Source organism: Scyliorhinus canicula, chromosome 14 (genome assembly GCF_902713615.1).
Source record: "Scyliorhinus canicula chromosome 14, sScyCan1.1, whole genome shotgun sequence".
In the NCBI taxonomy this organism is placed as follows: domain Eukaryota; kingdom Metazoa; phylum Chordata; class Chondrichthyes; order Carcharhiniformes; family Scyliorhinidae; genus Scyliorhinus; species Scyliorhinus canicula.
Window position 1 is genome coordinate 146256050 of NC_052159.1, and position 27249 is coordinate 146283298.

Here is a 27249-nt window from a genome sequence, read left to right on the forward strand (position 1 = left end):
TTTTACTTTATATATTATACATAAAAATATTTTTCTCGCAGTAGTTTCAATTTGGAGTGGGAGTGCTAAAATGAATGCAAACTTAAATGTCAGCCTTTTGGAGAATTAATCCAATTCCACACAGGGCATTGGGAATTTCCAATGCATGTCAAGGCTATTTGTGGTCACATTTGCACACCAGCTTTAGCTTCGCGTTGATGCTAAAATTGAAGTGTAAATATCAAGTCCAATATGCAATGGCATTCCTGATTGCATTTGGGGCTGGAAAGGAGATGTCCAGAAAGTGGTACTGGTGGTGGTGGTGGGTGGGTGGAGGGGAGGGGGGGCGGGGGGGGGGGGGGGGGTCGCAAACTCCTCGTCACTAAGGCGGGCAGCCTTGTAACACCAGGTTGGAATGTCACAGGGCTGGAAAAGCTAATTTCAGAGAGAGGCTGCAGCAAGGGGACTTCGGCACGGACAGAGTAAACTAGCTGGCCAAATCCTCAAAAGCAATTTGGTTTCCTGTTGACGGACGATAGATAAGCTCCCCGATTGTACGCCGGTTCTACCCTCTTGTCTTATTAAATTCAGAGTTAGTTGCCTCAGCCCCGGTAACCCTTTCGTAGTTATACAGTTAAATTCAATACCCTGCTGTTGAGATGAGAACTTCCGTAAAGTGATTCGGCAACCTCAAGTATTAAGTAGGCCGAATTCCCTTGGTGTACAGTAGAAATTATTACCTGCATTAGTCCACATTGTGCCCTCTGTGGGATTTCTTTTTTCAATGTCTTTGGCTACATTTACTAAACACCATCAAAACCATACAGTGCTTTGGTCAAAACATGAGAAAAGGTTTAACGCTGTGAACTTGGCAGATGCAAATGCCAGCACTAACCAACAATACACTGTAGTGCAAGTGTGTCGATCAAATGGATGTGAGCTTAGTTTATACATAAAGCAAACCTAAAATAACCAAGAAACTCCAAACCCCCATTTATAAATTTCATAAAGCTTTCCTATTAAACATAGCTCTTAATTCCCAGTGAATATGTACAAAATATACAGTATTCCAGTTTAAAAACCTTAAGTCAAGGTTGTGTGTTTCATCAAAACTTCTTTACTCTACACAGAGGTCTGAGAAGGTTACCATATACACATTAGTTGTCTGGTATTTTGTTTGGGCAACAATGTTGTGTTTGTATAATGAACACAAGCCTCTGAGATGATCCAGCTTTTAGTTCTGGTGCCTTTTCATGTGGAGGGCTAAGTGGTCGGAGCGCGAAAAGCTGCGGCTGCACACCGTGCATTGGAAGGGCTTCGCCCCGGTGTGTTTCCGAAAATGACGGGTCAGTTCATCGGAACGTGCAAATCTCCAGTCGCAGCCTTCCCAGGTGCACTTGTATGGCTTCTCCCCTAGAATGAAAGGATGCAGGCATTAATTACTTGACAGCAACGTTACCAATATTTTGCTTGGACAGCACAAAGATGCACACATTCTCCTTTTGCACCACTTTATTGCAAGCATGTCGGCAGTAACTTCATTGGAAGCCTACTTGTGACAATAAGCGATTTTCACTTTGTCGGAACTACTTGTCAAAGGCAACTTCATTTCAAAGAGCCTGGAGTTGAGGGACTCTGAATGATGCAAACCAAGATAGCCCCCTGATAGTATGAATGATTGGGACATTGTCACTTTTGATAAGGTACTGCACACGCTGGAAATAAAACTAAAAACGCACAAGTCAGGAAGCATCCATTATAAAAGAAAAAGTCGGGTTAACATTTCTGGTCTGGACCTTTCGTCACAATTACTAATTTATCATTCAAAGGAATTGCGCAAGTAGTTGAAAAAGTAGAATATGAAAATGACAGTGAATGGCTAAGGAACTTGGATCCAAGTAGACAATTCCTGTTGAAGAGTTAGCATAGGACAGGGATAGTGAGCCAGATGGCCTCCTTTTGTGCGCTAAATTTTGCGATTCCAAGATTCTCAGAACATTCACAGTGGCAGCCTTTATGATTGTAGATTTCATGGAATGTGATCCAGGAAACAAGCAATGCCTTCACCTTGAGATAAGACAGTCCAGTGTATACATTTCCATGTTCCACCAAAACTGCCTACGGGACTGTAAACAAACCAACAGATCTAAAAGCTTGCCAATCAGTGGACCATGATCAATCTCTTGGATCCCATCCCACAAGGATCTCCCCGGCAAATCAGCATTGCTGTCACTAATAGTTGACCAGGAACCAAGGGGTGATCAATTGTTGAATAGTGTGCTAACTAAAAAAATAATAATCCCGTATTCATAGAGATGAAGAATAATGCTTTGAAACTGGTTCATCCTAGTTTATTGCATTTCTTTCCATGCTTTGGAATATTCCCAAATGCGCTGCTCTTGCAATTTCCTCTACAAGATTAATGCAGAAATACAATTAAGTTTGCTTCTAGCTCCATTCACATGCAAGATTACTATTTATTTTATAAACATGCCCACTTATTTTGTATTTATTACCTTTTCGTTTTCAGGTCTCACCACGTCAGCCATACAGAAATTAATTATGAAAAGGCAGGGAGCCACTTTACCTTAAACAAGACCACTCTTAAATTAGATACAGAACAGCTTGGACTGATTTCCCACATTTCTCTTCACCTTTACTTAGTGTCTACTATAACCCTAACCCTAATATTATGTTGCAACACAGACTAGATGAGCGAGACCCCTTCATTCTGCTATTCAAGTACTAATATACTATACTTCCCAAATACTCCTAAACTTTCTTTCAAAAATAAACTCAGTAACAAAATTGTGCTGCAAAATGTTACTTATATTCTCTTTATGACTTTGAAGTACAAAAAAGTGTGCAGTTAATAATAATATAATAATCGCTTATTGTCACAAATAGGCCTCAATGAAGTTACTGTGAAGGCCCCTATTCGCCACATTCTGCTGCCTGTTCGGGGAGGCTGGTACGCGAATTGAACCCGCGCTGCTGGTCTTGATCTGTATTAGCTGTTTAGCCCAATGTGCTAAACCAGCCACTTCACAGCATTTTGACAGGCAAATTATCATACCCCATTAAGGCACCCCAGTAACACATAATCGGATTGAAATAGTGAAGCGCAAACAATATTAAGAAGAAAGAATTGTATTCATATAACACCTTATCACAAGCTCAGGACATTCCAAAGCTCTGCATAATCAATTAATTACTCCTGAACAGAACCCATTGTTGTGTAGGCAAACACAGTTGCCAGTCTACACAATGCAAGATTTCACTAACAGGGAATTAGATGAATTATCAATGAATCTGTTTTTGATGGTGTTGGTCAAAGGTGAATAGGTGACCAATTTAAAAGGATAACCCCCTACTCTTTAAAATAGTTTGAGACCACCTGTTCAGGTGAATGTATGAGTTTCAGCTAAGTACACAAATAAGACGCCTCAGACAAAGATCCGTTGTTTCTCCCATCCCCCCACAGCCTGTCCAAAAACCCTTTTTTTAAAATACAAATTTAGAGTGCCCGATTCTTTTTTCCAATCAAGGGCAATTTAGCATGGTCAGTGTACCTTCCCTGCACATCTATTTGGCATGTCGGGGTGAAATTCACGCAGTCACAGGGAGAATGTTCAAACTCCACACGGACAGTGACCCAGGGCCGGGATCGAACACGGGTCCTCGGCGCCGTGAGGCAGCAGTGCTAACCACTGTGCCACCGTGCTGCCCCTTCAAAATCCTTGGTGAGGACGAATGGATTGGTTGAGAGAATTCTGGCTTTGTTTAAAAAGAAAACTCTCGTAGCGTGCAATGATCTCATGGCGTCTCATGATGAACCTTTTAGCTGCTAATTTACAGGCAAACACTTCAGTGGAAATATCACTCATTACAAACCAAGTCACAAATCTTTATGGAATCAGATTAGGGCAGTACAGAAAAATCGACGTATTCGATTGAATTGCTTTAGTTTTACATTTGAAGGGTTCCATGGGCGGCATGGTGGCAGAGTGGTGAGCACTGCTGCCTCACAGCGTCAGGGTCCCAGGTTCAATTCCTGCCTTGGGTGACTGTGTGGAGTTTGCACTTTCTCCGTGTCTGCTTGGGTTCTCTCGTCCAAAGATGTGCAGTTTAGATGGATTGCCATGATCAATATGAGGGGTTCCGGGGATAGGACGGGAAAGTAGGCCCAGTTTCAGTGCTCTTTCAGAGGGTCGGTGCAGGCTCAATAGGATGAATGTCCTCCTTCTGCACTGTTGGGACACACTTCTATAAACAACTATACTCTTCATGCTTCACCCAATGTCAATGTATTTACATTGCGTATTTATCGTATGTCCTATGGAATAATCTGCCAGTACTGTACGCACAATACCTTTTCACTGTACCTCGGCAAATGAGACAATAAATCTAAATCTAATCTGCATACAGCAACTGCAAATCAGACTGATTTTAAAGATAGCATCTTGAACTCACTCTGAAATTTGTCACCAGACAGATTTCTAGGACTGGAGCTTTATTCCACAATCAGAACAATGAGACATCATTCTGAAAATGGAATGAGAATTGCTTCCACTTGAAAGTGGCCAAGTAATGCCGATAAAATAATTTAGGATACCAATTTACCTCTCTAGGTTAGAAAAAGTTTCATTTTCGTAACTAAGCAAATTTAGATAAAAGGTTTGGCTCATCTCACCGAACTTATAAATCAGAAGATCAGGGAAAGAAAATTACAGATGTAGGAGACCAGACAGTTAATCCTGGTTCAGCCGTTCAAAGATCCAACAGTCTCATTAGAGTGTCCAATTGCCTCATTAAAATTCTGGGCAACTGCTTCCAATAACGTTCCTGGAAATATAATTCCATTGAATCGTCACCTTTTGTGAAAAGAAAACATTTGGCAAGTTCAACTGTTATCAATTCACTCCATTGGAAATTTCAAAACAGGGAAAATAAAAACAAAACTGTTTCTACAGATCAATGTATTAACTTCCATGCTGGTTGACTGAAAGAACATGTGGAAACGAGGTGGAAGATAGCCTTCCATGCACGAGGACCAGTCGTTACTCATTTTATTTTTCTGTGCTAGCCCACAAATGACCAGTTTAGTGGAGACCCCCCCCCCCAAGCTCTGTGGGGTTTCAACTCCGGGTTGAAAGGACAGCATCATAGCCGACGCTACCGGACCCCCGTGAAAACATCACAATCAAATATACCTTTGGTACAACTGTAAGGGTGACTGCATTTCTTGCTGATGACTTTATATGATTATATCGGCTTGAAGGAACACCTGTGGCATTGTGAATACAAAATGCATGATTCAGCGACCACAGAAACACCCACCACACAGACCTTCCCCAACCATTTACATGAGACTTTGGTCGAGAACAGATGTTCTTACCACAAGTGGTAATGGTAGATAACTCCATATCAGTGCGCAAGAACGTTGCAAAAGTTCATTTATTAGATATTTCTAGATAAAACATTTGAGTTCATTTCCATTAAGGAAAGTCTGCAAGAGGAAAACAAAGCCTGTCAATCTTTTGTGGCCATGCAAAACAAAGAATGCAGTGCCATAAATGTTTTGATTGATGAAAAATAGTTTGAAACTACATTTTTCCAACAAAATGGAAAAAAAAATTCCCAATGGCATCTCTGCATCATATGCCAACAGCCTTTTAAAAAATAATTTAGAATACCTAATTTTATTTTTTTCCCAATTAAGGGGCAATTTAGCGTGGCCCATCAACCTACCCTGCAGATCTGTTTGGGTTGCGAGGGTGAGACCCACGCAGATACGGGGAGAACGTGCAATCTCCACCGAGACAGTGATCTGGGGCCGGGATTTGAACCCATGCCCTCTGTGCCGTGAGACAGCAATGCTAACCACTGTGCTGCCCCCTATGTGCTCACAGGCTTAAAGACTGAACTGGTTTTAATAGTACAGTGGTGTTCTGCAAAACTCCAATCAGATGCCCTTTTAATGTTAATAATTTCAGTGAATACCAATGGGTTGGTTTGAGATCCGTTGACCAGCTGTCTTTCAGCTTAAAACTCTCAAACAATAAGAGTGTGCCTCGGGAAAAGACCAACTGTAACCACCCCCACCCCTAGACCCCCAACAAGTCTGTCCTAACGTCCCTTTAATGTTAACCATTTTGGTGAATACCAATGGATTGGTGGAACGAATTATGGCGTTGTTTTTTTTTAAACCTCAGTCGGCAATGATCTCCCGAATGCTATTTCAGCAACTAAATTATAGGCAAACACTTCAGTGGAAATCTCGAGACTGCCATTCATTATAAAACTGAGCCACAAGTCAATACTGATGGAATCGATGTGTTTAATTAAGCTGCTTATGCTTCACTCCATGTGCAATCACAAACAGCATTTCAGGAAAAATATATTAATAGGTGCAACATGGTGTAATATGTTAGGTTGGATGGCAGTGCACTCATTCCAGGTGCTTTGATGCCATGTACAATACGCAAAGTGCCTGTTTGTTGTTCTAAGAGTGAACAGCAAGAGGGAAATGTCTGACTTTAGAATGGTTTCCTCCAGTACCCCGCTGTAGAAACAGCACCCCGCTACCAAAATGCCAACTACTGAAGAGTCCAAATTGCTGAGCACCAGCTGAGACATACGTCTCTTTTTCAAAATTTCAGATTTATTTAATTAATTGAACTTAAATTCCCCAGCAGCCGTGGTGGAATTGGAATTAAATACTTGTACAAAGCTAGGTCATTCAAATATTGTGCTTCCAACTTCTTCCGCTGAAGAAATTGAGTACTCAACCACAAGCATACTTTTTTTTTAAAAAAAATACTGCTGCAGAAAGATTACGCATGCAAAATAAAATCTATATTTAGCACATGGCCCATCGCATGACCGGGTGAATCAGGGAATATAGTTTTGTAATAATAGGGGCATTAAAGTGATAAGCATAGTGAGTGCTACAGTCAAGACTTAGATATGGGGGCAGAGGAGTAAGACTTTCCTACATCCGTATTATATAATAGTCCTTCCCAAGTATCGGGCTCAGTGTTGCTTCTGCAATTAGAATTACATTAGAATTTACTGAACAGATAAAGGCCATTTGACCCAGCTGATCGATGCCTGTGTTTATGATCCACATAAGCTTCATCCAACCCTATTATATTGTGGAAATGTCACTGTTCCTAAAGCCTGTTTGCTGCTCCTTTAATCAGCACAGTTATTGAGGCAGCAGAAACTGTTGGGAGCTTGAAGTACACTGTTAAAGACAACCCATTTCAAGAGCGTACCAACAAAGAGCAAGACCGCCCCCTCCCCCAGAATATTGAACGCCTATTTTTTTCTCTCCACCGATGCTGTCAGAGCTGCTGCTCCTTTCCAGCATTTTTGGTTTTTATTTCAGATTTCCAGCATCTGCAGCATTTTGCTTTTGCACTTACATTGATATCACGCCTTTCATGACCTTGAGGATACCTCTCAAGTGTTTCACGGCCAATTAAATACTTGTGTTGCCGGGTGGCACAGTGGCGCAGTCGTTAGCACTGTTGCCTCGGCTCCCTGTCCGTGTGGAATTTGCACATTCTCCCAGTGTCTGCATGAATCTCACCCCCACAACCCAAAAAGATGTGCAGAGTAGGTGGATTGGCCACGTTAAATTGCCCCTTTATTGAAAAAAGAAATTGCGTATTTTAAATTTATTTTAAAAATAAGTTCTTGTGTTGTGCAGGCAAACATAGAAACCAGTTTGGGCAAAGTAAAGTTCCACAAAGAGCAATGATATGACGAACAATCTGCTTTAGTGATGCTGATTAGAGGCTAACGGATGACCAATAGTTCTTCAAATAGTCCCATGTGGTTCACCGGAAAGGGGAAACAGGATCTTCAGTTTCATGTCTCATCTGAAAGAGGGTGCCTCTGAGAGTACAGCACTCCCTCACTGCTGCACTAAAGTGTAAGCTGAGACTCTGTACTCAAGTCTTGAAAAAGTCCACAACCTTCTGACTCAAGAGGCAGGAGTGCAGCAAACACAGCCAAAACTGATACATTAAACAAACATAATTAGAGTTGCCAGGATATGACCCTGCGCTGAGAAACCTTGGCGGATTTGTAGCATATCGTCTTAGTAATTACCAGGTACCAAGCAAGGGTCTTTAATTTGGACACTCTTGGCTCTGTTATAATACTATCATTGTTGCTTGCATGTTAAGGCACCTCCAGTCCTAATTTCAGGTCAGAACCAATGCAATAGGTTTGACCTATTTCCCACACAATGGGCGGGATTCTCTGACCCCCCGCCGGGCCAGAGAATCGGCGGGTGACGGCGTGAATCCCGGCCCTGCCGGCTGCCGAATTCTCCGGCGCCGGGGTTTTGGCGGGGACAGGATTCATACCGTGCCGGTCAGCGGCCGCTGGTACCCCCCCCCCCCCCCCCCAGGCGATTCTCCAGCACACGATGGGCCGAGCGGCTGCCCGTTTTAGGCCGGTCACGCCGACATAAATTAGACCTGGTACTTACCGGCGGGACCTGGCTCGGCGGGCGGGTGGCCTCCGGGGTCCTTGGGGGGGGGGGGGGGGGGGGGGGGGGGAATCTGGCCTAGGAGGTGCCCCCATGGTGGCCTGGCCCGCGATCGGGGCCCACCGATCCACGGGCAGGCCTGTGCCATGGGGGCACTCTTTCCCTCCACTGCTGTGGACCTCCGCCATGGCCGGTGCGGAGATGAACACCCCTGCGCATGCGCTGGGATGACGCCAGCACGTGCTGGCGTTTCCATGCATGCACCAACCCTCGCCGGCTGGCGGAGGCCCTTCCGTGCCAGTTGGCGCGGCACCGCCCTAGCCCCTGAAGGTGCGGAGGATTCCGCACCTTCCGGACGGCCCGACGCCGGAGAGGTTCACGCCACTCCTCGGCGCCAGGCTTGCCCGTCCCGCCGGGTAGGGGAGAAACCCGCCCAATATTTTAATAAGATGTGACAAAATTGGCCCCAAGTACTTGACACTGGACAGCTGATGTCAAATATTAATAGAAAAGTTTGCAGTGATGACCAAAGATAGAATAATGAAGGGCAGCATGGTAACGCAGTGGGTTAGCCCTGCAGCCTCGCGGCGCCGAGGTCCCAGGTTCGATCCCGGCTCTGGGTCACTGTCCGTGTTGAGTTTGCACATTCTCCTCGTGTTTGCGTGGGTTTCGCCCCCATAATCCAAAAATGTGCAGGATATGTGGATTGGCCACGCTAAAGTGCCCCTTAATTAGTTAAATATGAATTGGGTACTCTAAATTTTTTTTAAACGGTAGAATAATGAAGAGAGGTTTTTGTGGAGACTTCAAGGTAAGGAGCTTGAGAGGGAGGAGGCACCTGGGTCTGCCATTCTGGCAATGTGCAGGAGGTAGGCATGCACAAGGTCCGTTAGGGGACCCAAAGAGATGATCTGCGTCACCAACCTCGTGGAGCTTGCAAGAGATCACGTGGCAAGACTACAGAGGGATTTATGAAGAGCGGGCAGGGATTTTTCAATTCAGATCGAACATCTACCATACATTGGTCTGTCACAGCGACAATACCAAATTAATGGCGAATCACAGCCAACGTTGCACTGCGAGCACATTCTTGCTGACTGCAGGGCTTACTGTTCATTTTGTATTCGGATGTTGAGCAGCATTGCTAAATTCGTCGACTGTCCCTTTCCACAAGGGAAATCTGACTTTCCTTGACATTTCCCTGTGCAATAATGGTGGAGTTTCTAAACTCACCCTCAGGAGAATTGGTTATCTGACAGTATCGACAGACACTGCCCCTTCCAATGCATACCGCCTTCTGAATTCCTTCTTCCGAGAAGAAAATTAATTCCCAAAAAAAAAATGCAGTAGAGGAGAAGACATCAAGTTGAAATGGTAGTGTCGTTCAAAATAGAAATTTTTGAAAACCTGTGGTGGTCCCATCATTCACTGCTCAGAAATATCACTCTGGGCTTGACATTGTTGCATACTTTTGTAACCGAACGCCAAACTACATTTTTGTGTTGAAAGACAAATGCACTATTTCAAGTCTGTACTGACAGGTGAGTTATGCTTAAAGGCCCTGTGAAACTATTACTTTTTGGTTTGTGGGGAGCATGGAATGCAAAATCCAGATACTGAACAAGACATATTAAAGACTGCTGACTTAACACATATCTGCAGCTAACTATCACCACATAAATTCTTAACATGTCACACACCGTCTCTATTTTCCACCCTTTTCTAAGGGGCTTCTGAGAAGTTTTAAAAGGCTCCATCAACCAAACATTTTTTTTTTTAAATTTAGAGTACCCAATTATTTTTTCCAATTAAGGGGCAATTTTAGCGTGGCCAATTCACTTACCCTGCACATCTTTGGGTTGTGGGGGTGAAACCCACGCAAACATGGGGAGAATGTGCAAACTCCACACAGACAGTGACCCAGGACCGGGATTCGAACCCGGGTCCTCAGCGCCGTGAGGCAGCAATGCTAACCACTGTGCCACCGTGCTGCCCATCCATCAACCAAACATTGACAAAAGATCAGATACTGCACTGGGCAGTTTAAGTTCAGGCTCACGCCATAGATCTCCCATTTCCTTCCACTTTCGCCATGCGAGAATCTGAACGCGCAAGTTTTTGAATGAAACTGAGCTGGCCTCGTTCTCGAAATTTCAATCCCCTTTCCTGAAGGGGAAGGTGTGCATCGTGTTGGTGATTCAGGCCGCTTCATCAGCACTGTAAGAGCACAACAGTATTCCTCTGCCTCCAGCTTCACTATCAATTCCTGCCCAACATTCACTCTTGACCAGATCATTTGACAGAAGGGGACAGAAGCTCCTTTGCAAATTTAACCAACCATTTTGACAATCCCAAAGCTAAAAACCCACCTGAAGGCTTTCGGAGACAAAAGCAGAGAGTCATGCAGACTGTTTAGACTGCAGGCGATTGCCTCAAGGCCCTTTTCACAATACTACACAGATCAGCTCAGAAGGCTCACAACACTGTACTTTGATAAAGATCTTCTAATGCTTACTCACACCAAAAGCTTTAATTAGTAGCAAACTGGCTTATATATAGAGACTACCCAGTGGTTCCCAGAATTGGTTTGGCTTCAAATCCTCTGATGAGTAACTTGTGTTACACTTTTAGCTACCTTACATTAAATGCGGAGGATAATATATCACTGAGGTTGAACAGTACAGACATTTTAAAAATATCTCTATTGCAAGTATTGGTGCCCCCCCCCCTCCCCCCCGCCCCCGTCCCACTGCGCTATGAACAAAAAGCTGCACATCTCCGGACAGTCACTAAAAGTTTCACACTTGTGATCAAAAGGTTTAGTTTTAAAGAAGCCTCTTTATTTTGCAAAGTTCAGTTCAAAATTACTTCGAACTGAAGGGCGTTTCCTCCGCCTTGTTTTTCTGGTTGCTACGGATCAAATGAATGCCATAAACATGCTAGCAGGACCACACATGCCCTTCAAACCTACACAACGTTTTCCCTCAGCACTGTCGCGGAGGTAAGAAGAGGAGAAACAGGGAGAAAAACAAATGTACTTTTTAAACTTGCAATGATTCCCCCACCCCCAAACTTCAATTTAAAAAATAGATTATTTTCCCTCTCCAGAGACCTGGAAAAGATTGTTTCCCCCCCTCCCCCCCTCCCTCCGATTTGCCCAAAAGACCAGGTCATTTTCAACATGTTAGTGAAAATACAAATTGCAGCCTGTCACAAGTCAATTGCGTACAGTGGACCTCGTGCAGAGCCAGGATTATATATAATTGGCACTTGCTTGAACGAAGGATTTTTTTAAAAAAAAGGTACGATAGGCAAGTTATCTCTACTTGTTTTGGACTTCAGCCAAGGCACACAAAAATAGTGCTTCTCATTGTGCCATGAATAGAAATGAAAGCCAAACTGCACAACACCAAAAGCTGCCTAATGCAGAAGTTACAGGAATTTATTTTCTCGCTCTCGTTCACACACCAAACGTGCACATACGAGTATAAAAGTTGGTTGCATGCCCATACCATGGACAATTTACTGTCCTGTGCTTCAACCAGCAGTACGGTGGCACAGTGGTTAGCACTGCTGCCTCATAGCACCAGGGATCTGGGTTTGATTCCAGCCTTGGGGTGACTGTGTGGAGTTTGCACGTTCTCCCCATGTCTGTGTGGGTTTTCTTCCACAGTCCAAAAACGTGCAGGTTAAGAGGGGTTACAGGGAGAGCGTGTGGGAGTGAGCCCAGGTAGGGTGGGCTTTTGCAGGTTAGGTACAGGCTCGATGGGCTGAATGGCCTCCTTCTGCACTGGAGGGATTCTATGGATAAGCAATGACTGACTTTATACGGACAATTCTAAATCCACTTGTCTGTAGTACTCTGAACTAGCAGACTGGGTTACACAATGATAACTACCCCATTTACCCAAATTATATTTCTGTACTAATATCTACCCTGAGGTGAAACACTCTCCAGCATAATTCAACATGTCAAGCCAGCACTGAAAGTTTTCAAATGCTGATTGCACAGCTGGCTCTGCCTTCCAGTTGCTTGCGCAACATATTGCATTAATTCACCCCCATGTGTTCACCAAGTCTACTTTCGAATCATCATCATCTTACTAAATATGGGCGGCACAGTAGCACAGTGGTTAGCATTGCTGCCTCACAGTGCCAGGGACCCGGGTTCGATTCTCGGCTTGGATCACTGTGTGGCATCTGCAAATGTCTGCGAGGGTTTTCTCCGGGTGATCCGGTTTCCCCCCCACAGGACCCGAAAGACATGCTTGTTAGGTGAATTAGACATTCTGAATTCTCCCTCCGTGTACCCGAACAGGCGCCGGAATGTGGCGACTAGGGATTTTAAAAAAAAATTTAGAGTACCCAATTAATTTTTTCCAATTAAGGGGCAATTTAGCATGGCCAATTCACCTAGCCTGCACATCTTTGGGTTGTGGGGGCGAAACTCACGCAAATATGGGGAGAATGTGCAAACTCCACACAGACAGTGGCCCAGAGCTGGGATTGAACCTGGGACCTCGGCGCCATGAGGCAGAAGTGTTAACCACTGCGTCACCGTGCTGCCCATGTCTAGGGGATTTTCACAGTAACTTCATTGCAGTGTTAATGTAAGCCTACTGTGACACTAATAAAAATTTGCATTATTCTAAAAATGTGGCAGGTATTTCCAGAAAATTGGGGAAACAATTTCCGAATGCTTTTACATCCCATAATAACAGTGCAGATTGATAGCTGAAAATAAACTCTGTAGCTCAGAGAAGTATTAAAGCTGAAGCTTTATGTGAGAATTTTAAGTTGAAGGGTGATATTATTTCAGAATTAATGACCAAACTTACAAATTGAGCTGATGCCTGGAGTTGTCCTGCCACCCTCACACTATGACATAAAAGTACATCAGTTGAACATTAAAATAATCCACTTGTAGGAATGAAGTCAGGAACATGGGCCATGATAGGAAAATTACTAGTTATTTGGTATGTGTGTTCATAATGGTTGGTCTGCTTCCATGATTATTTTGTCGCTGTTTGTTCACAACATCTATATATATTTTTTTAAAGTTGCAAGACTCATGATGTCTTAGCTACAAATGCCCATGGCTACAGATAAACATGGGACAAGAGTAACTTGGCCACTTTATTAATATTTGGGGTTAAGATCTTGGGCAGAGATATTGTGAAATACACAGCAGGTCTGACCCCAAGTGGACCGCGAACGGGGGTGGGGAGTTTATTTTTCAAATTGCATTGACTTGGGACAACATATAATGGTCAAATTGAAACAATTACTCAGAGACAAGTGTAGTCTATATTTGTGAATTAACTAGTCACATTTTATTACGTATCACAGTAACACCATGGGCTGGTGTAATGCCACATGTTACACAATGACGTCAACGGAGAGTTCCAAGGGTTTTTAGGCGTTCACCATTGTACCCGGTTTGCGAATCATCTTATAAATAAACCTCTTGCACTATGTTATACAAACTCATTTTTTTCCAATCAAGGGGTAATTTAGCCTGGCCAATCCACCTATCGTTCACATCTTTGGGTTCTTGGGGGGAGACCCGCACAGACACGGGGTGAATGCGCAAACTCCACTCGGACATTGACGCTGGGCCGGATCATACCTGGGTCCTCGGCGCCGTGAGGCAGCCGTGCCAACAATGACGCCATCGAGCTGCCTTATGTTATACAAACCCAATGTGTGCCATCCTCAATCCTCTCGCTTTGTGGCAACAATAAAGAACATGGCAAAAGAGGATCCTGGGGACGAGATCTGGGCCATACACACAAAACGGGAGGAAGACAGCTTTCGACAACGATTTTGAGAGCCAGAAGGAGAGGCAGGCTCACACATCAACGGGAAAAATATTGTCAGCTACCAAGGCAAAATCAGCATTGTGCAAGTAAAAATAACTCTCAATATTTGAAAGCGGTACAGTTCGTAGAGAGGCGTCGGCCAATCACTCAGTTGATCGCGACAGCCACTAGTGCAAGTGAAAGGGTTTTTCCAAAAAAAAAGCTATCGGACAACAGCGAATTACTAGGGGCTTACTTCAAACAGAGGATCAAAGGTTTCAGTTTACTTACCATTGTAGTGGGACCATGCATGAGGCAGTGAAACGGACCACAGGAACACAAACCTACGGGGCTGCCGATTCGGCAACCTACTGCCCAGGAATCGATAGTGACGCACAGAAACATAGAACAGGCCCTTCGGCCCTCGATGTTGTGCCGAGCCATGATCACCCTACTCAAACCCACATATCCACCCTATACCCGTAACCCAACCCCCACCCTTAAACCTACTTTTTAGGACACTACGGGCAATTTAGCATGGCCAATCCACCTAACCCGCACATCTTTGGACTGTGGGAGGAAACCGGAGCACCCGGAGGAAACCCACGCACACACGGGGAGGACGTACAGACTCCGCACAGACAGTGACCCAGCCGGGAATCGAACCTGGGACCCTGGAGCTGTGAAGCATTTATGCTAACCACCATGCTACCGTGCTGCCCAGCTAGCCTGCCTGTGCGCTGCATGCTTACCTGCTTTAAACAGAGAAAATAAATGGCAGGGGAGACAGGCGGAAGGCTGAGAGCACACATCAGGGAGCTACAATCCAAAAATGTCAGGAAGCAAAAGTGCCATGGACGTGTTTGATGAGGAGGAGGAGGAGGAGAAATGGAACTCTTATGGCGAAAGGTTCAAGTCGTTCCTTAAAGCCAATCCGACATCAGCTGATCTGCCTATGGACGCCACGTTAGCACAGTGGTTAGCACTGTTGCTTCACAGCGCCAAGGTCTCGTTTGGGTCACTGTCTGTGTGGAGTCTGCAAGTTCTCCCCGTGTCTGACTGGGTTTCCTCCGGGTGCTCCGTTTTCCTCCCACAAATCCCGAAAGACGTGCTTGCTAGGTGAATTGGACATTCTGAATTCTCCCTCTCTGTACTCGAACAGGCGCCGGAGTGTGCCGACTGGGGAACTTTTGCAGCAACTTCATTGCAGTGTTAATGTAAGCCTACGTCTGACACTAATAAAGATTATTATTCTACTGCAACCTTTCTCAGCTCAGTTGGGTAGAAAACGTACATGTTGTTCCACCCAGCTAAACCTGGAAACATGTGATATGATGGTGTCTGTGAGAAGCAGGTCCACCATGAACCTACCATGTCATCGATGCAAGCAAGTGGGACATATGGCTCGAGCAGGGAGGAGAAAATGCAGAACTTTTGTGGTTAAGTTGGTCTTGTTGGTCACGCCAACCTTGGTCAGCACAAAAGAAGTGCACCAAAATGATGCTGCAAAGTCTACAGGGAGAGTTTGGCAGTTAAGTGATACAATTGAAGACTTAACGAGTACCAAAGCATCAAGTCAGCTTAAAGAATTTAAGCTCGGTGTTCTAGTAGTACAAGGAGACCAGCAATGATTTTCGGTCTATTCAAAATTAAATCGGAACACTATTAAGATGGAAGTGGCTATGGGCCCTGCAGTACCACTTATACCTGAATCGATATACCATCAGAAATTGACGTACCTGCCAGTACAATCATCTGATGAGATCTTGAGGACATATACCGAGGAGGTTGTGCCGCTTCAGGACTTCATCAAGGTAATTGTGAAGGTTAACGAGCAGAAAGTGGAATTACCTCCTCATATTGTTGAAAGAAATTTCCCAGCATTGTTTGGGTAATCTTGATTAAGGAAGATGAAACTAAATTTGGTAGTCGTGACCCAACTTGTTGATTCTATAAACCGTCTTCAGCCAGTATGCAATGTTATTCGAGGAGACACTTGGATCCAGGACTGGAATCGAAGTGAAACTCAAGATCAATAACCCAGAGGCCTTCCACCTCCCGACTGCAACCTCTAGGCAGCTTTTATTTATTCTTATATGGGATGTGGGCATTGCTGGAAAGGTTGGCCTTTGCTGCCATCCTTAATTGCTGAGTGACTCATTAGGCAGTAAAGAGTTAACCACATTGTTGTTGATCTGGAGTCACATGTAGGCCAGAGAACAGGCAAGGGTGGCAGATTGATCCTTCAAGGACATTCGTGAACCAGATGTTATTTTACAATAACAGTCGATGATAGTTTCATGTTCGCCGATACTAGCTTCGTATTTCAGATCTTATTAACTGAATTGAAGTTCCATCAGCTGACAGAGTGGGCTTTGACCCCATCTAACTCAGTGGCATTACCATCATGCCACCATCTCCCCAGAGATGCTTCACGCCAATTCCCCGAAGTGAGGTGAGAGGGCTCTTCACATGAGAAATGAGGCAGCCGAGACATGACCCACTAGAGATCTTTTCAAATTATCAATGTGTTTGATAGGTGGACATGGGGAAATCAAGCCCAGTGAGCCATTCTGATCAACAGCGATAAGAATGTTTGGTGTTGCCCAGGCAACTGTGCGAAAGCTTTCACTGAACCAAGATAATAAATTTTACAAAATTTACATGAGTGAAAGTTAAATCTTTCAGTGAGGCCCCCGCTGTTAAAAGGCCAAGCACCACAGATGCATCCCTGCAGGGGCTATTTTCAGCGTTTCCTCAATTTTTGACATTGGAAATGAAGCATTGTTGGATATTAATTCCTGCTGTAGCGCTATAAACAGAAACAGTCAAAACAACTCAAAAATGTTTTCAATTGAATTTGTGCACAGACGACATTCCCTCTCTATCTGATTTCTTCATTTATTTTTCTCCGCCGAGCACAATGACATTCTCTGTAATGTGTATCCAACCAAAACCTTAGAAGAATTTAGTCTTACTGTAGTTACACATCACTGGACAAGGATAATCCCGAAACAGAGTGCTGCTTCGACTACAAAGAGTGCACCAGGCCCATTACGGATCAGTTCTCCGAGAAGTCGCTCACCATTCTGTTGAGGAACTATAATCGCTGTTCCTTCGCTGCTGCTGGGTCAAAATATTGGACCTCCCCCCCCCCCCCCCCCCCCAAAAACATCATTGTGTGCGCACCTACACCACAGTCCCGGAGCGGTTCAAGGCGAGAGCCCACCGCCACCTTCTCAAGGGCAATTAGGGATGGGTAATAAATACTGGCCTAATCAGTGATACCACATCCTATAAATGAACTTCAAAAAAAAAAAATCACCCATCAGTATTTCTGGCGTCTCTTTTAATTTCCTACTGCCGCACGAGTGTTTACGAGTTCTGCCCTTAAATAACATGCCAAGTTAAATCAAAACAATGTGCGTTCAGTTGTCAACCGTCTCTATTTTAAACTCAACCTTATAGCATACTAAAAACAGTAAACTGTATTTTTTAAAAAGCTCTTACCAGTGTGAGTTCTCAGGTGTGCTTTTAAGTGGGAACTTTTGGTGTATACTTTAGAGCAACCTAGGAAACAGAATGACAGACGGTGAAATGCATCTTTCGGTTACGCGCTAAAAATATGATGGTGCACTTTTAACTGCTGGAGCTCCATCTTGATCATACAGCACCTGTCAAGTTTTATCATGTGCATCTATTGACTGCCCATTAACATTGTTTACAAGTGCACCAGACAATATCACTTCCAGCACTTTGATGGCAAGTTGCACCTGCATATATTCAGACACTCAGGCCAAATGTCACTCTATAGCCAGGTACTGTTAAATTACCAACGTAACATTTTCTGAGAGATTTTATCACACATCACAACTCGGGAATATCAGAGAAATCTCTTTTTAAAAATCAATTGTGTGTTATTTTCTCCTTCATTGCAAGCACGAAGATTCAAAGAACAAGCTTGCATTTCAATAGTGACTTTAGGTGTAGCCACTGTTTAACACAGGCAATGGAAACAGACCTTTGCAAAGAATCGTTCACAATCTCAGGGGATCTTATGGAAACGTGTAAAATTATGAAGGAACAAGATAGAAGCAGGGAGGTTGTTTCCACTGGTAGGTGAAACTAGAACTGGGGGCATAGCCTGAAAATAAGGGGGTGCAGATTAAAGACTGAGTTGAGGGGGAACTTCTTCAACTAAAGGGTCGTGAGCCTGTGGAATTCCCTGCCCAGTGTGAAGCAGTTGAAGCTACCTCACTGAATGTCTTTGAGGCAAAGATAAATAGATTTTTGAACAGTAAAGGAATTAAGGGTGAGTGGGCGGGTAAGTGAAGCCGAGTTCTTATTGAATGGCGGAGCAGGCTTGAGGGGCAGGATAAAATTTTCCTGCTCCTAGTTCTTATGTCCCAAAGCATTTTACAGGAGGTACATGCTGGTCAGAGCATCAGAGAGAACTCCACCGTTCTCCTGAAAGAAGGGATGACACAGGAGCTCAGTATCTCATCCAAAAGTTGCCACCTCCAACGGTGCAGCATTCCCTCAGTATTGCACTGAAGTGTCAGCCTGGATTGTGTACTCAAAGTCTGAAGTAAGGGAACATACTCACAACCTTGTAACTCCACAGCCAAGAACACTACCAGTGGGATTTAAAATCTCAGCAATCGCTTTCACATATCGGCTAAATTATTCTTGCTATTTTCAATTCTACTTAAAAGGGAAATTCAAAGCTAATGACATAAATTCCACCTATGATGTAGTTCAGTTGTAATCAATTCTGAAAAGGTCCATTGTTTCCCCCCCATTATAACCGAATGGTGACACAATTAGAGGGGCAAAATCTTCAAAATAAATCTACCTCAAATCCCTTTTATTGATAGACGTAAGTAACCTTGCTGATCAGATCCATTAACAATGGGGTTTTTTTTAAATAAAGAAACATAACTGCTCAAATAAAAAGCAATAAAATAGAAACAAGCCCAAGTCAGCCTTTCACTTGCTTCTGTTTTATTAGCCTTCTGTTTGTAACTGCGGAAAGATGAGGAGCGACAAGGCCCGGTAGGATTGGCTCTCACGAGTTCTTGCAGCATTCGGTTTCCTCCTGGGAATGTTGCTTTGATAAGAGAGCAATCCAAAACTTCAATTCAGCGGTGCTAGTCCTTGCTTTGTGATCTCAGTGTTCAAAGTGAAACCTGTTCTGCTCTGCCGCAAACACAATGCCGCGCAAGACCCTAGAATCTGCCGGTAAGGAAATAATTTCCTGGTTGGAGCGACAGATTATATGACTACAAACTGGTACAGTTTCCCAAATCTGTCTTGTGCAACCAAACCAACCCCATTTATCCTAATCTAAGATCAACCTAACCTCCATCCCTTCAATTTACTGCTGTACATGTGCATTTCGAAGAGTCACTTAAATGTCCCCAATGACTCTGACTCCACCACCTGGCAGTACATTCCACATACCCACCACTCTGTGTAAAGAACCTACCACTGACATCTCCCCTATAGCTTCCTCCAATCACCTTAAAACTATGTCCCCTCGTGACAGCCACTTCCACCCTGGGGAAAAGTCTCTGGCTATCCACTCTATCCATGCCTCTCATCACCTTGTACACCCGTACCAGCCTCCCCGAACAGGCGCCGGAATGTGGCGACTCGGAGCTTTCGCAGTAACTCCATTTGAAGCCTGCTTGTGACAATAAGCGATTTTCATTTCATTCAAATCACCTCTCTGCCTTCTTCACTCCAGTGAAAAAAGCCCTAGTTCCTTCAACCTTTCTTCATAAGACATGCCCTCCAGTTCAGGCAGCATCCTGGTAAATCTCCTCTGTACCCTCTCCACATCCTTCCTATAATGAGGCGACCAGAACTGAACACAATATTCCAAGTGTGGTCTAACTAGACTTTTATAAAGCTGCAGCAAAACCTCGCAGCTCTTAAACCCAATCCCCCTGTTAATGAATGCCGACATACCATACGCCTTCTTAACAACCCTATCAACCTGCGTGGCAACTTTGAGGGATCTATGTACGTGGACCCAAAGATCCCTCTGTTCCTCCACACTTCCAAGAATCCTGCCTTTAACCCTGCATTCAGCATCCAAATTCAACCTTCCAAAATGCATCACTTCACATTTATCTAGGCTGAACTCCATTGGTCACTTCTCAGCCCAGCTCTGCATCCTGTCAATGACCTGTTGTAACCTACAACAACCCTCAACACTATCCACAACTCCACCAACCTTCGTGTCATCGGCAAACTTACTAACCCACCCTTCCACTTTCTCATCCAAGTCATTTATAAAAACCACAAAGAGCAGAGGTCCCAGAACAGATCCTTGTGGGACACCACTGGTCACCGACCTCCAGGCATAATACTTTCCATCCACTACCACTCGCTGTCTTCTTTCGGCCAGCCAATTCTGTATCCAGACAGCCAAATTTCCCTGTATCCCATGCCCCCTAACTTTCTGAATGAACATACACTGGGGTACCTTATCAAGTGCCCTACTGAAATCCATATACACCACATCCACTGCCCGACCTTCATCAATATGTCTCGTCACATCCTCAAAGAATTTAATGAGGCTTGTGAGGCATGACCTGCCCCTCACAAAGCCATGCTGAATATCTTTAATCAAACTATGTTTTTCGAAATAATCATAAATCCTATCTCTCAGAATCCTTTCTAATATTTTGCTCACCACAGACGTAAGGCTGATGGGTCTGTAATTCCCAGGGATTTCCCCATTCCCTTTCTTGAACAAGGGACCAACATTCGCCTCCCTCCAATCATCTGGCACTACTCCAGTGGAGAGCGAGATCGCAAAGATCATGGCCAACGGTGCAGCAATCTCCTCCCTCACGTCCCGTAGTAACCTTGGGTATATCCTGTCAGGCCCAAGAGACTTATCAATCCTGATGCTTTTCAAAATTTCCAGCACATCCTTCTTCTTAATATCAACCTGTTTGAGTCTATCAACCTGGTTCACACTGTTCTCATGGGTAACAATGTCCCTCTCTCTAGTGAATACTGAAGCAAAGTATTCATTTAGGGCCTCCCCCATCTCTTCAGAATCTAGGCACAAGTTCCCTCCACTATCCCTAATCGGCCTTACTCTCACTCTGATCATCCTCTTATTTCTCACGTAAGTGTACAACGCCTTGGGGTTTTCCCTAATCCATCCCGCCAGGGCTTTTTCATGTCCCCTTCTAGCTCTCCTCAGTCCATTTTTGAGTTCCTCCCTGGCTACCTTGTAACCCTCTAGAGCCGAGTCAGATGCTTGCTTCCTCAACCTTACGTAAGCTTCCTTCTTCCTCTTGACTAGAAGCTCCACTTCTCTTGTCATCCAAGGCTCCTTCACCTTACCATTCCTTCCTTGTCTCAGTGGAACAAAACTATCCAGCACTCGCAGCAAGTGCTCCTTAAACAACCCCCACATTACAGTTGTGCATTTCCCCAAGAACAATTTTTCCCACTTTATGCTCCTCAGCTCCTGTCTAATAGCAGTATAATTTACCCTCTCCCAATTAAATACCTTCCCATACTGTGTGTTCCTATCCCTCTCCATGACTACGGTAAAGATCAAGGAATTGTGGTCACGGTCACCGAAATGCTCTCCCACCGAGACATGTGACACCTGGTCTGGTTCTTTGCCGAGCACCAAGTACAATATGGCCTCCCCCTTAGTCAGCCTATCTACATATAGAGTCAGGAATCCTTCCTGTACACGCCTGACAAAATCTGCTCCATCCAAACCATTTGCACTAAGGAGGTTCTAGCCAATATTAGGGAAGTTGAAGTCACCCATGACAACAACTCTGTTACTTCTGCACTTTACCAAGATTTGCTGCCCAATCTGTTCCTCTATCTCTCTGCTTCTATTGTGGGGTCTATAGAAAACTCCCATAAAGTGAGTGCTCCGTTCTTGTTTCTGACTTCCACCCATACTGACTAAGCAGACAAACCCTCCTCAACTACCTCCTTTTCTGCAGCTGTGCACTGGCCTAAGGTCACTACTCTGCTTGTCCTGCTCTTTAGCTTCCAACCTAACTCCGTAAAGTCACTTTTTAGATCCTCATCCCTATTCTTAGCTATATCGTTGGTGCCTAAAAACATCTAAACCCCAGAACAGCTAAGAACAATTCCTGCCCCTGTGAATGGCCTCCGTAATGGCCACAACATCGTAGTTCCAAGTACTGATCCATGCTCTAAGTTCATCTCCCTTATTCCTGACACTCCTTGCATTGAAACAGACACACTTTAACCCATTCCACTGAGTACAACTTTTCCCTATCAACTGTCTATCCTTCCTCTCAGACTTGCTGCATACTATTTCTGCCTGTTCAACAGCTACCCTATCCTCTGATCCATAGCTCTGGTTCCCATCCCCCTGCCAAACTAGTTTAAACCCACCCGAAGAGCTCGAGCAAACCTCCCACCAGGGATATTGGAGCCCCTCCAGTTTAGGTGCAATCCGTCCTTCATGTACAGGTCCCACCTTTCCCAGAAGATATCCCAATGATCCACATATCTGAAGTCTTTCCTCCTGCACTAGCCCTGTAGCCACGTGTTCAGCTGCACTCACTCTTTGTTCCTTGCCTCACGTGCAGTGGCACCGGTAGCAATCCGGAGATCACTACTCTGCTTGTCCTGCTCTTTAGCTTCCAACCGAACTCCGTAAAATCGCTTTTTAGATCCTCATCCCTTTTCTTAGCTATATCGTTGGTGCCTATGTGCACCACAACTTCTGGTTGCTCCCCCTCCCCCTTAATGAATCCTGTCGACTCGATCCGAGACATCCCTGGCCCTGGCACCCGGGCGGCAACATACCTTCCAGGAGTCTTGATCGTGACCACAGAATATCCTATCCATTCCCGTAACCATTGAGTCTCCTATCACTATTGCTTTTCAATTCTCCTCCCTTCCCTTCTGAGCCACAGAGCCAGACTCAGTGCCAGAGACCTGGCCGCTAGGGCCCTCCCCCCGGTAGATCATCCCCCCCAACAGCATCCAAAACGGTGTACTTGTTTTGAAGGGGAACGGACACGAGGGATGCCTGCACTGTCTGCCCGTTCGTTTTCCTTCCCCTGACTGTAACCCAGCACCTCTCGTCCTGTATCTTGGGTGTGGCCACCTCCCTGCAACTCTTCTCTATTACCCCCTCTGCCTCCCAGATGATCCGAAGTTCATCCAGCTCCAGTTCCCTAACACGGTCTCTGTGGAGTTGGGTGCACTTCCCGCAGGTATAGTCAGCGGGGACACCAGTGGTATCCCTCACCACCCACATCCTACAGGAGAAGCATGCAACTGTCCTAGCTTCCATCCCCTCTAACCTTATAGAATGTAGCTGCCCTGTGGACCAACTGGAACTCTGCCCTCCTACTCTGCTCCCGATCAGCTGCACTCTCTGTAAACTCCCGGCTCCCTTCTCGTTCTTTGAGGAAATGAAATTAAATGAGTGGAGCGCCTTGCTCCCTCCTCACCTAACTCCCTCAGTCACCAAACTCTCACTATAGCACTCAAATGCACCCAAATTCAGCACACAGTGAGTTTTCACGATGACTTGCTGTGACTCTAGCCTCTGAAAACTGGCCTTATCCAATTAACTAATTAACAAGCTCCAGCTGTAAGTAGCTACAAGTAGAACCTTTGTTTAAAGCTGATTGAAAATTCAACTTCTGCTAAACCATAAATGTTACCAGTGATTCTTGGAATCAGAATTTTATATTTCTCCCATGCTGGTTAAATCAGATGAACATTTCAAGGAGAAGTGGGAGACAGACAGATAGACATAGAAGACAGGCAGGTGAGGTGGGGGAGAAACAGAGAGAGCAAGAGGTGAGAGAGACAGACAGAGTAAAGAGAAAGGGAGAGAGACAAGAGAGATAGAGGCAAACAGACAGATAAAAGGAGAGACAGAAAGAGGGAGAGAGACAGACAGAGAAAGAGAAAAAGAGAGAGAGAGAGAGAGACAGGCAGACAGAAGGTGGAGGAGGCAGAGGGTGGAAATTTACTATCCTGTCCTGAGTGTAAAATGCAACAAGCCGTTCAAATGTCCATTGACTTCGCTGGGATCAGAAAACGCCACCAGCAGGTAGGACAGTAGAATTCTACCCAGAGAGAGACTCACAAAAGGAAGAATGTATTCTTGTTTATCAGCAAAAGTAACATTTCAAACTGGCCCCAGAAATATTAGGATGAGGAAGAGGGGAAGGAAAAGAGAGAAAACCTCCATCATTGGAGTCAATGTCTATCATTTGTTGTAAAGTCCACCACGCCCTCCATCTTTACCCCTTCCTCCGCCTGGTTATCCGAAACCTCAGCCAACTCAATTCAGGAGCCACTTAATGGCAATAATTGAAGTAGCCCAGGAACTTTGCCAATGTTGACTCAGCCTCCCGTTGCATCAGCACCCCAGTGAGTAAAAGGAGGTGGCTGCACAACACACTTCACAGATGAAGAAAATTAAATATAACACCGGCAGAAAATAGCAATGCTGCTGGCTCGCCGTATAATGTCGAATTCCTGGTGACGGAGGTCTCGGATTGTTGCGGGCCTAATTACGTCTCTGCCCGGCTTCCATGTGACTCCTGCTACTTGGGCCTCAGCACTGCTCCCAGCGGTCACACAAGATTGGCCAGTCACATTTAAAAGGTTTTGAGGTTTAATCTGCAGCCTGTGAAAAATAATTCACCTGGTGGTACAACTGGCCCGAGTTAAAAAAACAGGGTGGGGTGACAGGCTGCATCCTGTGTAGTGCCCCCATTGTAAGAGCTGTATGTGGCTCATTCAGAAAATGGCACAATTGAGATTGGCTACACTTCCCAAGGCTCAAATATGAGCAGTGGCTGAATACGAAGAACATGGTCGATTTATCAGATCCCAATGTAACCAGTACGGACCTGGACTTCATGATGACAAGTACACGGAGAGCCAGATTTACCCCTTTCCATTGGGGATCCGCACCCAGGCCGTTTTCCAACATCATGATCCTGCATCCTGTCTGGCCATGCCTGCCCACTGTATATTCCACCCCTCTTTCAGAATTGGGGGCTGGCTGGATTTGGGGCCATTGCCTTTCATAAAAGATGTGCAGGTTAGGTGGATTGGCCATTCTAAATTGCCCTTGGGTGTCCAAAAAGATTAAGTGGGGTTACTGGGTTACGGGAATAGGGTGGAGGTGTGGACTTAAGTAGGGTGCTCTTTCCAAGAGCCTGTGCGGACTTGATGGGCCGAATGGCCTCCTTCTGCACTGTAAATTCTATGATAGGACGGAGGCAGGCAGTTGTCGAGATGACCAGAGATAAAGATCCTTCTCCATTCACTGGGACATTGGCACACTTCTGTAGATGAGTGAGTGAGGCCCGTTCTTTATCCCTCTCACCTACCTATGGGGCTGGTTTAGCACAGTGGGCTAAATAGCTGGCTTGTAATGCAGAACAAGGCAGCAGCGCGGGATCAATCCCAGTACCGGCCTCCCTGAACAGGCGTTGGAATGAGGCGACTAGGGCTTTTCACAGTAACTTCACTGAAGCTTACTTGTGACAATAAGCGATTATTATTATTACAATATCCCTATATCTCCTCCATATCCCCCAACTCTCCCATGCCCACTTCCCTAACGCATATCACTTCACCCATCTATTCAAGCAACCATGGTGGTAGGAACATCACCACCTGCAACTTCCCCTCTTATGTTACACAATATTGACTTGGAACTATATCGCTGTTCCTTCACGATATAGCACTATTAGCACTATGGGCGCACCTGCACAAGATGGGGCTGCAGCAGTTCAAGGGCAACAGCTCATGACTACCTTCTCAAGAGCAGGTAGGGATGGGCAACAAATGTTGACTTTGCCAGCAAGGCCCACATTCCATGAAAAAAATGTAAAAGTCCGGAAGCGAGATTCTCCGATCGCCGACGCCGAAATCCCGTTCGGCAATCGGCCGGGGAATCCATTTTTACGGCCAAATCGGGGGGCAGCGCCGTTTTTCCGATGCTCTGCCCCCTCAAAAATGGCATACTCGGGGTGTACGCTACACGCCGTCGGGACGGCCTCAGGACGCCACCGGAGGACCTCCCCCAATGGGCCGACTTCCCGACGGCGTGGGACACGTGTCCTCTCACTTTTCGTAAACCTGGCATGGCGGCTGCAGACTGTGTCCAGCGTCGCCACAGTCGGTGGGGCGGGGGGGGGGGGGGGGGGGGGGGGTGGGGGGGGGGGGGGGGCGTCATTCCACTGGTGGGTGGGGGGAGCTTCGGCGGGTGCTGGGGGAGTGGCGAGGAGGATTCTGGGGTTCACTTTTTGGCAGGCCGTGTCCACGCGTGGTCGGCGCCATGTTGTACAGCGCGGCCGCCACAGGCCGCCGCCATGCACATGTGCAGCCACAGACCCAGCCGTTCTGTGTCTGTATTGGCAGGTAAAACTGGGGGCTTTATGTGGCGTGGCTGCTAGCCCCTCACCGGGTGGCGCATCGGTACGGGGGTGGCGGCAATTTTTTGGTTGTAAGACCAGACGGATCCTGCGAACACAGCCGCAGAATTGGAGAATCCAGCTCCAAAATGTCTGAGCTGCCATTTAATTGGGAAAAAAAAAACCATAGGAGGGGGTAAATGACACAGGCAAATCTGAGTATCAACATTGCTCAATGCAGATGAGCACTTCATCCATCGAATCATGTACTCTCATGCATTTTCACACTTTACCACTTCGCAATGCTGGCCTATTTAACGGTCACTTAACTTTTAAGAACAAAGCCCTATCATTAATCACTGTATTAGAAATATATCTACATTTATCACACACCATCACATTACGACGAGAAATCATCAACACCTGTTGAAATTGTATGACTAAAGATTCCTGACTACAGGCTGAACTGTCATGAACCACACTGCCTTCGAATGCCAGACCAACTCTATGAAAATAACAGGTAGTCTAAAAAGTTCACTTCCGC

General features: G+C 45.3%; 1 protein-coding gene across 3 annotated transcripts in view; it reads right to left on the reverse strand.

The window, feature by feature from the left end:
- Positions 1-321: 321 nt before the first annotated feature.
- LOC119977589 (Krueppel-like factor 5) overlaps positions 322-27249 on the reverse strand; it is a 47146-nt gene continuing 20218 nt past the window's right edge. For all 3 annotated transcript variants that reach the window (XM_038818703.1, XM_038818702.1, XM_038818704.1), the window contains exons 3-4: positions 17797-17856; positions 322-1392 (exon numbers count right to left, since the gene is read on the reverse strand). In XM_038818703.1, the coding sequence (XP_038674631.1) occupies positions 1214-1392; positions 17797-17856 (239 nt within the window). In that variant the 3' untranslated portion in view covers positions 322-1213. The remainder of the gene's footprint in view (positions 1393-17796; positions 17857-27249) is intronic.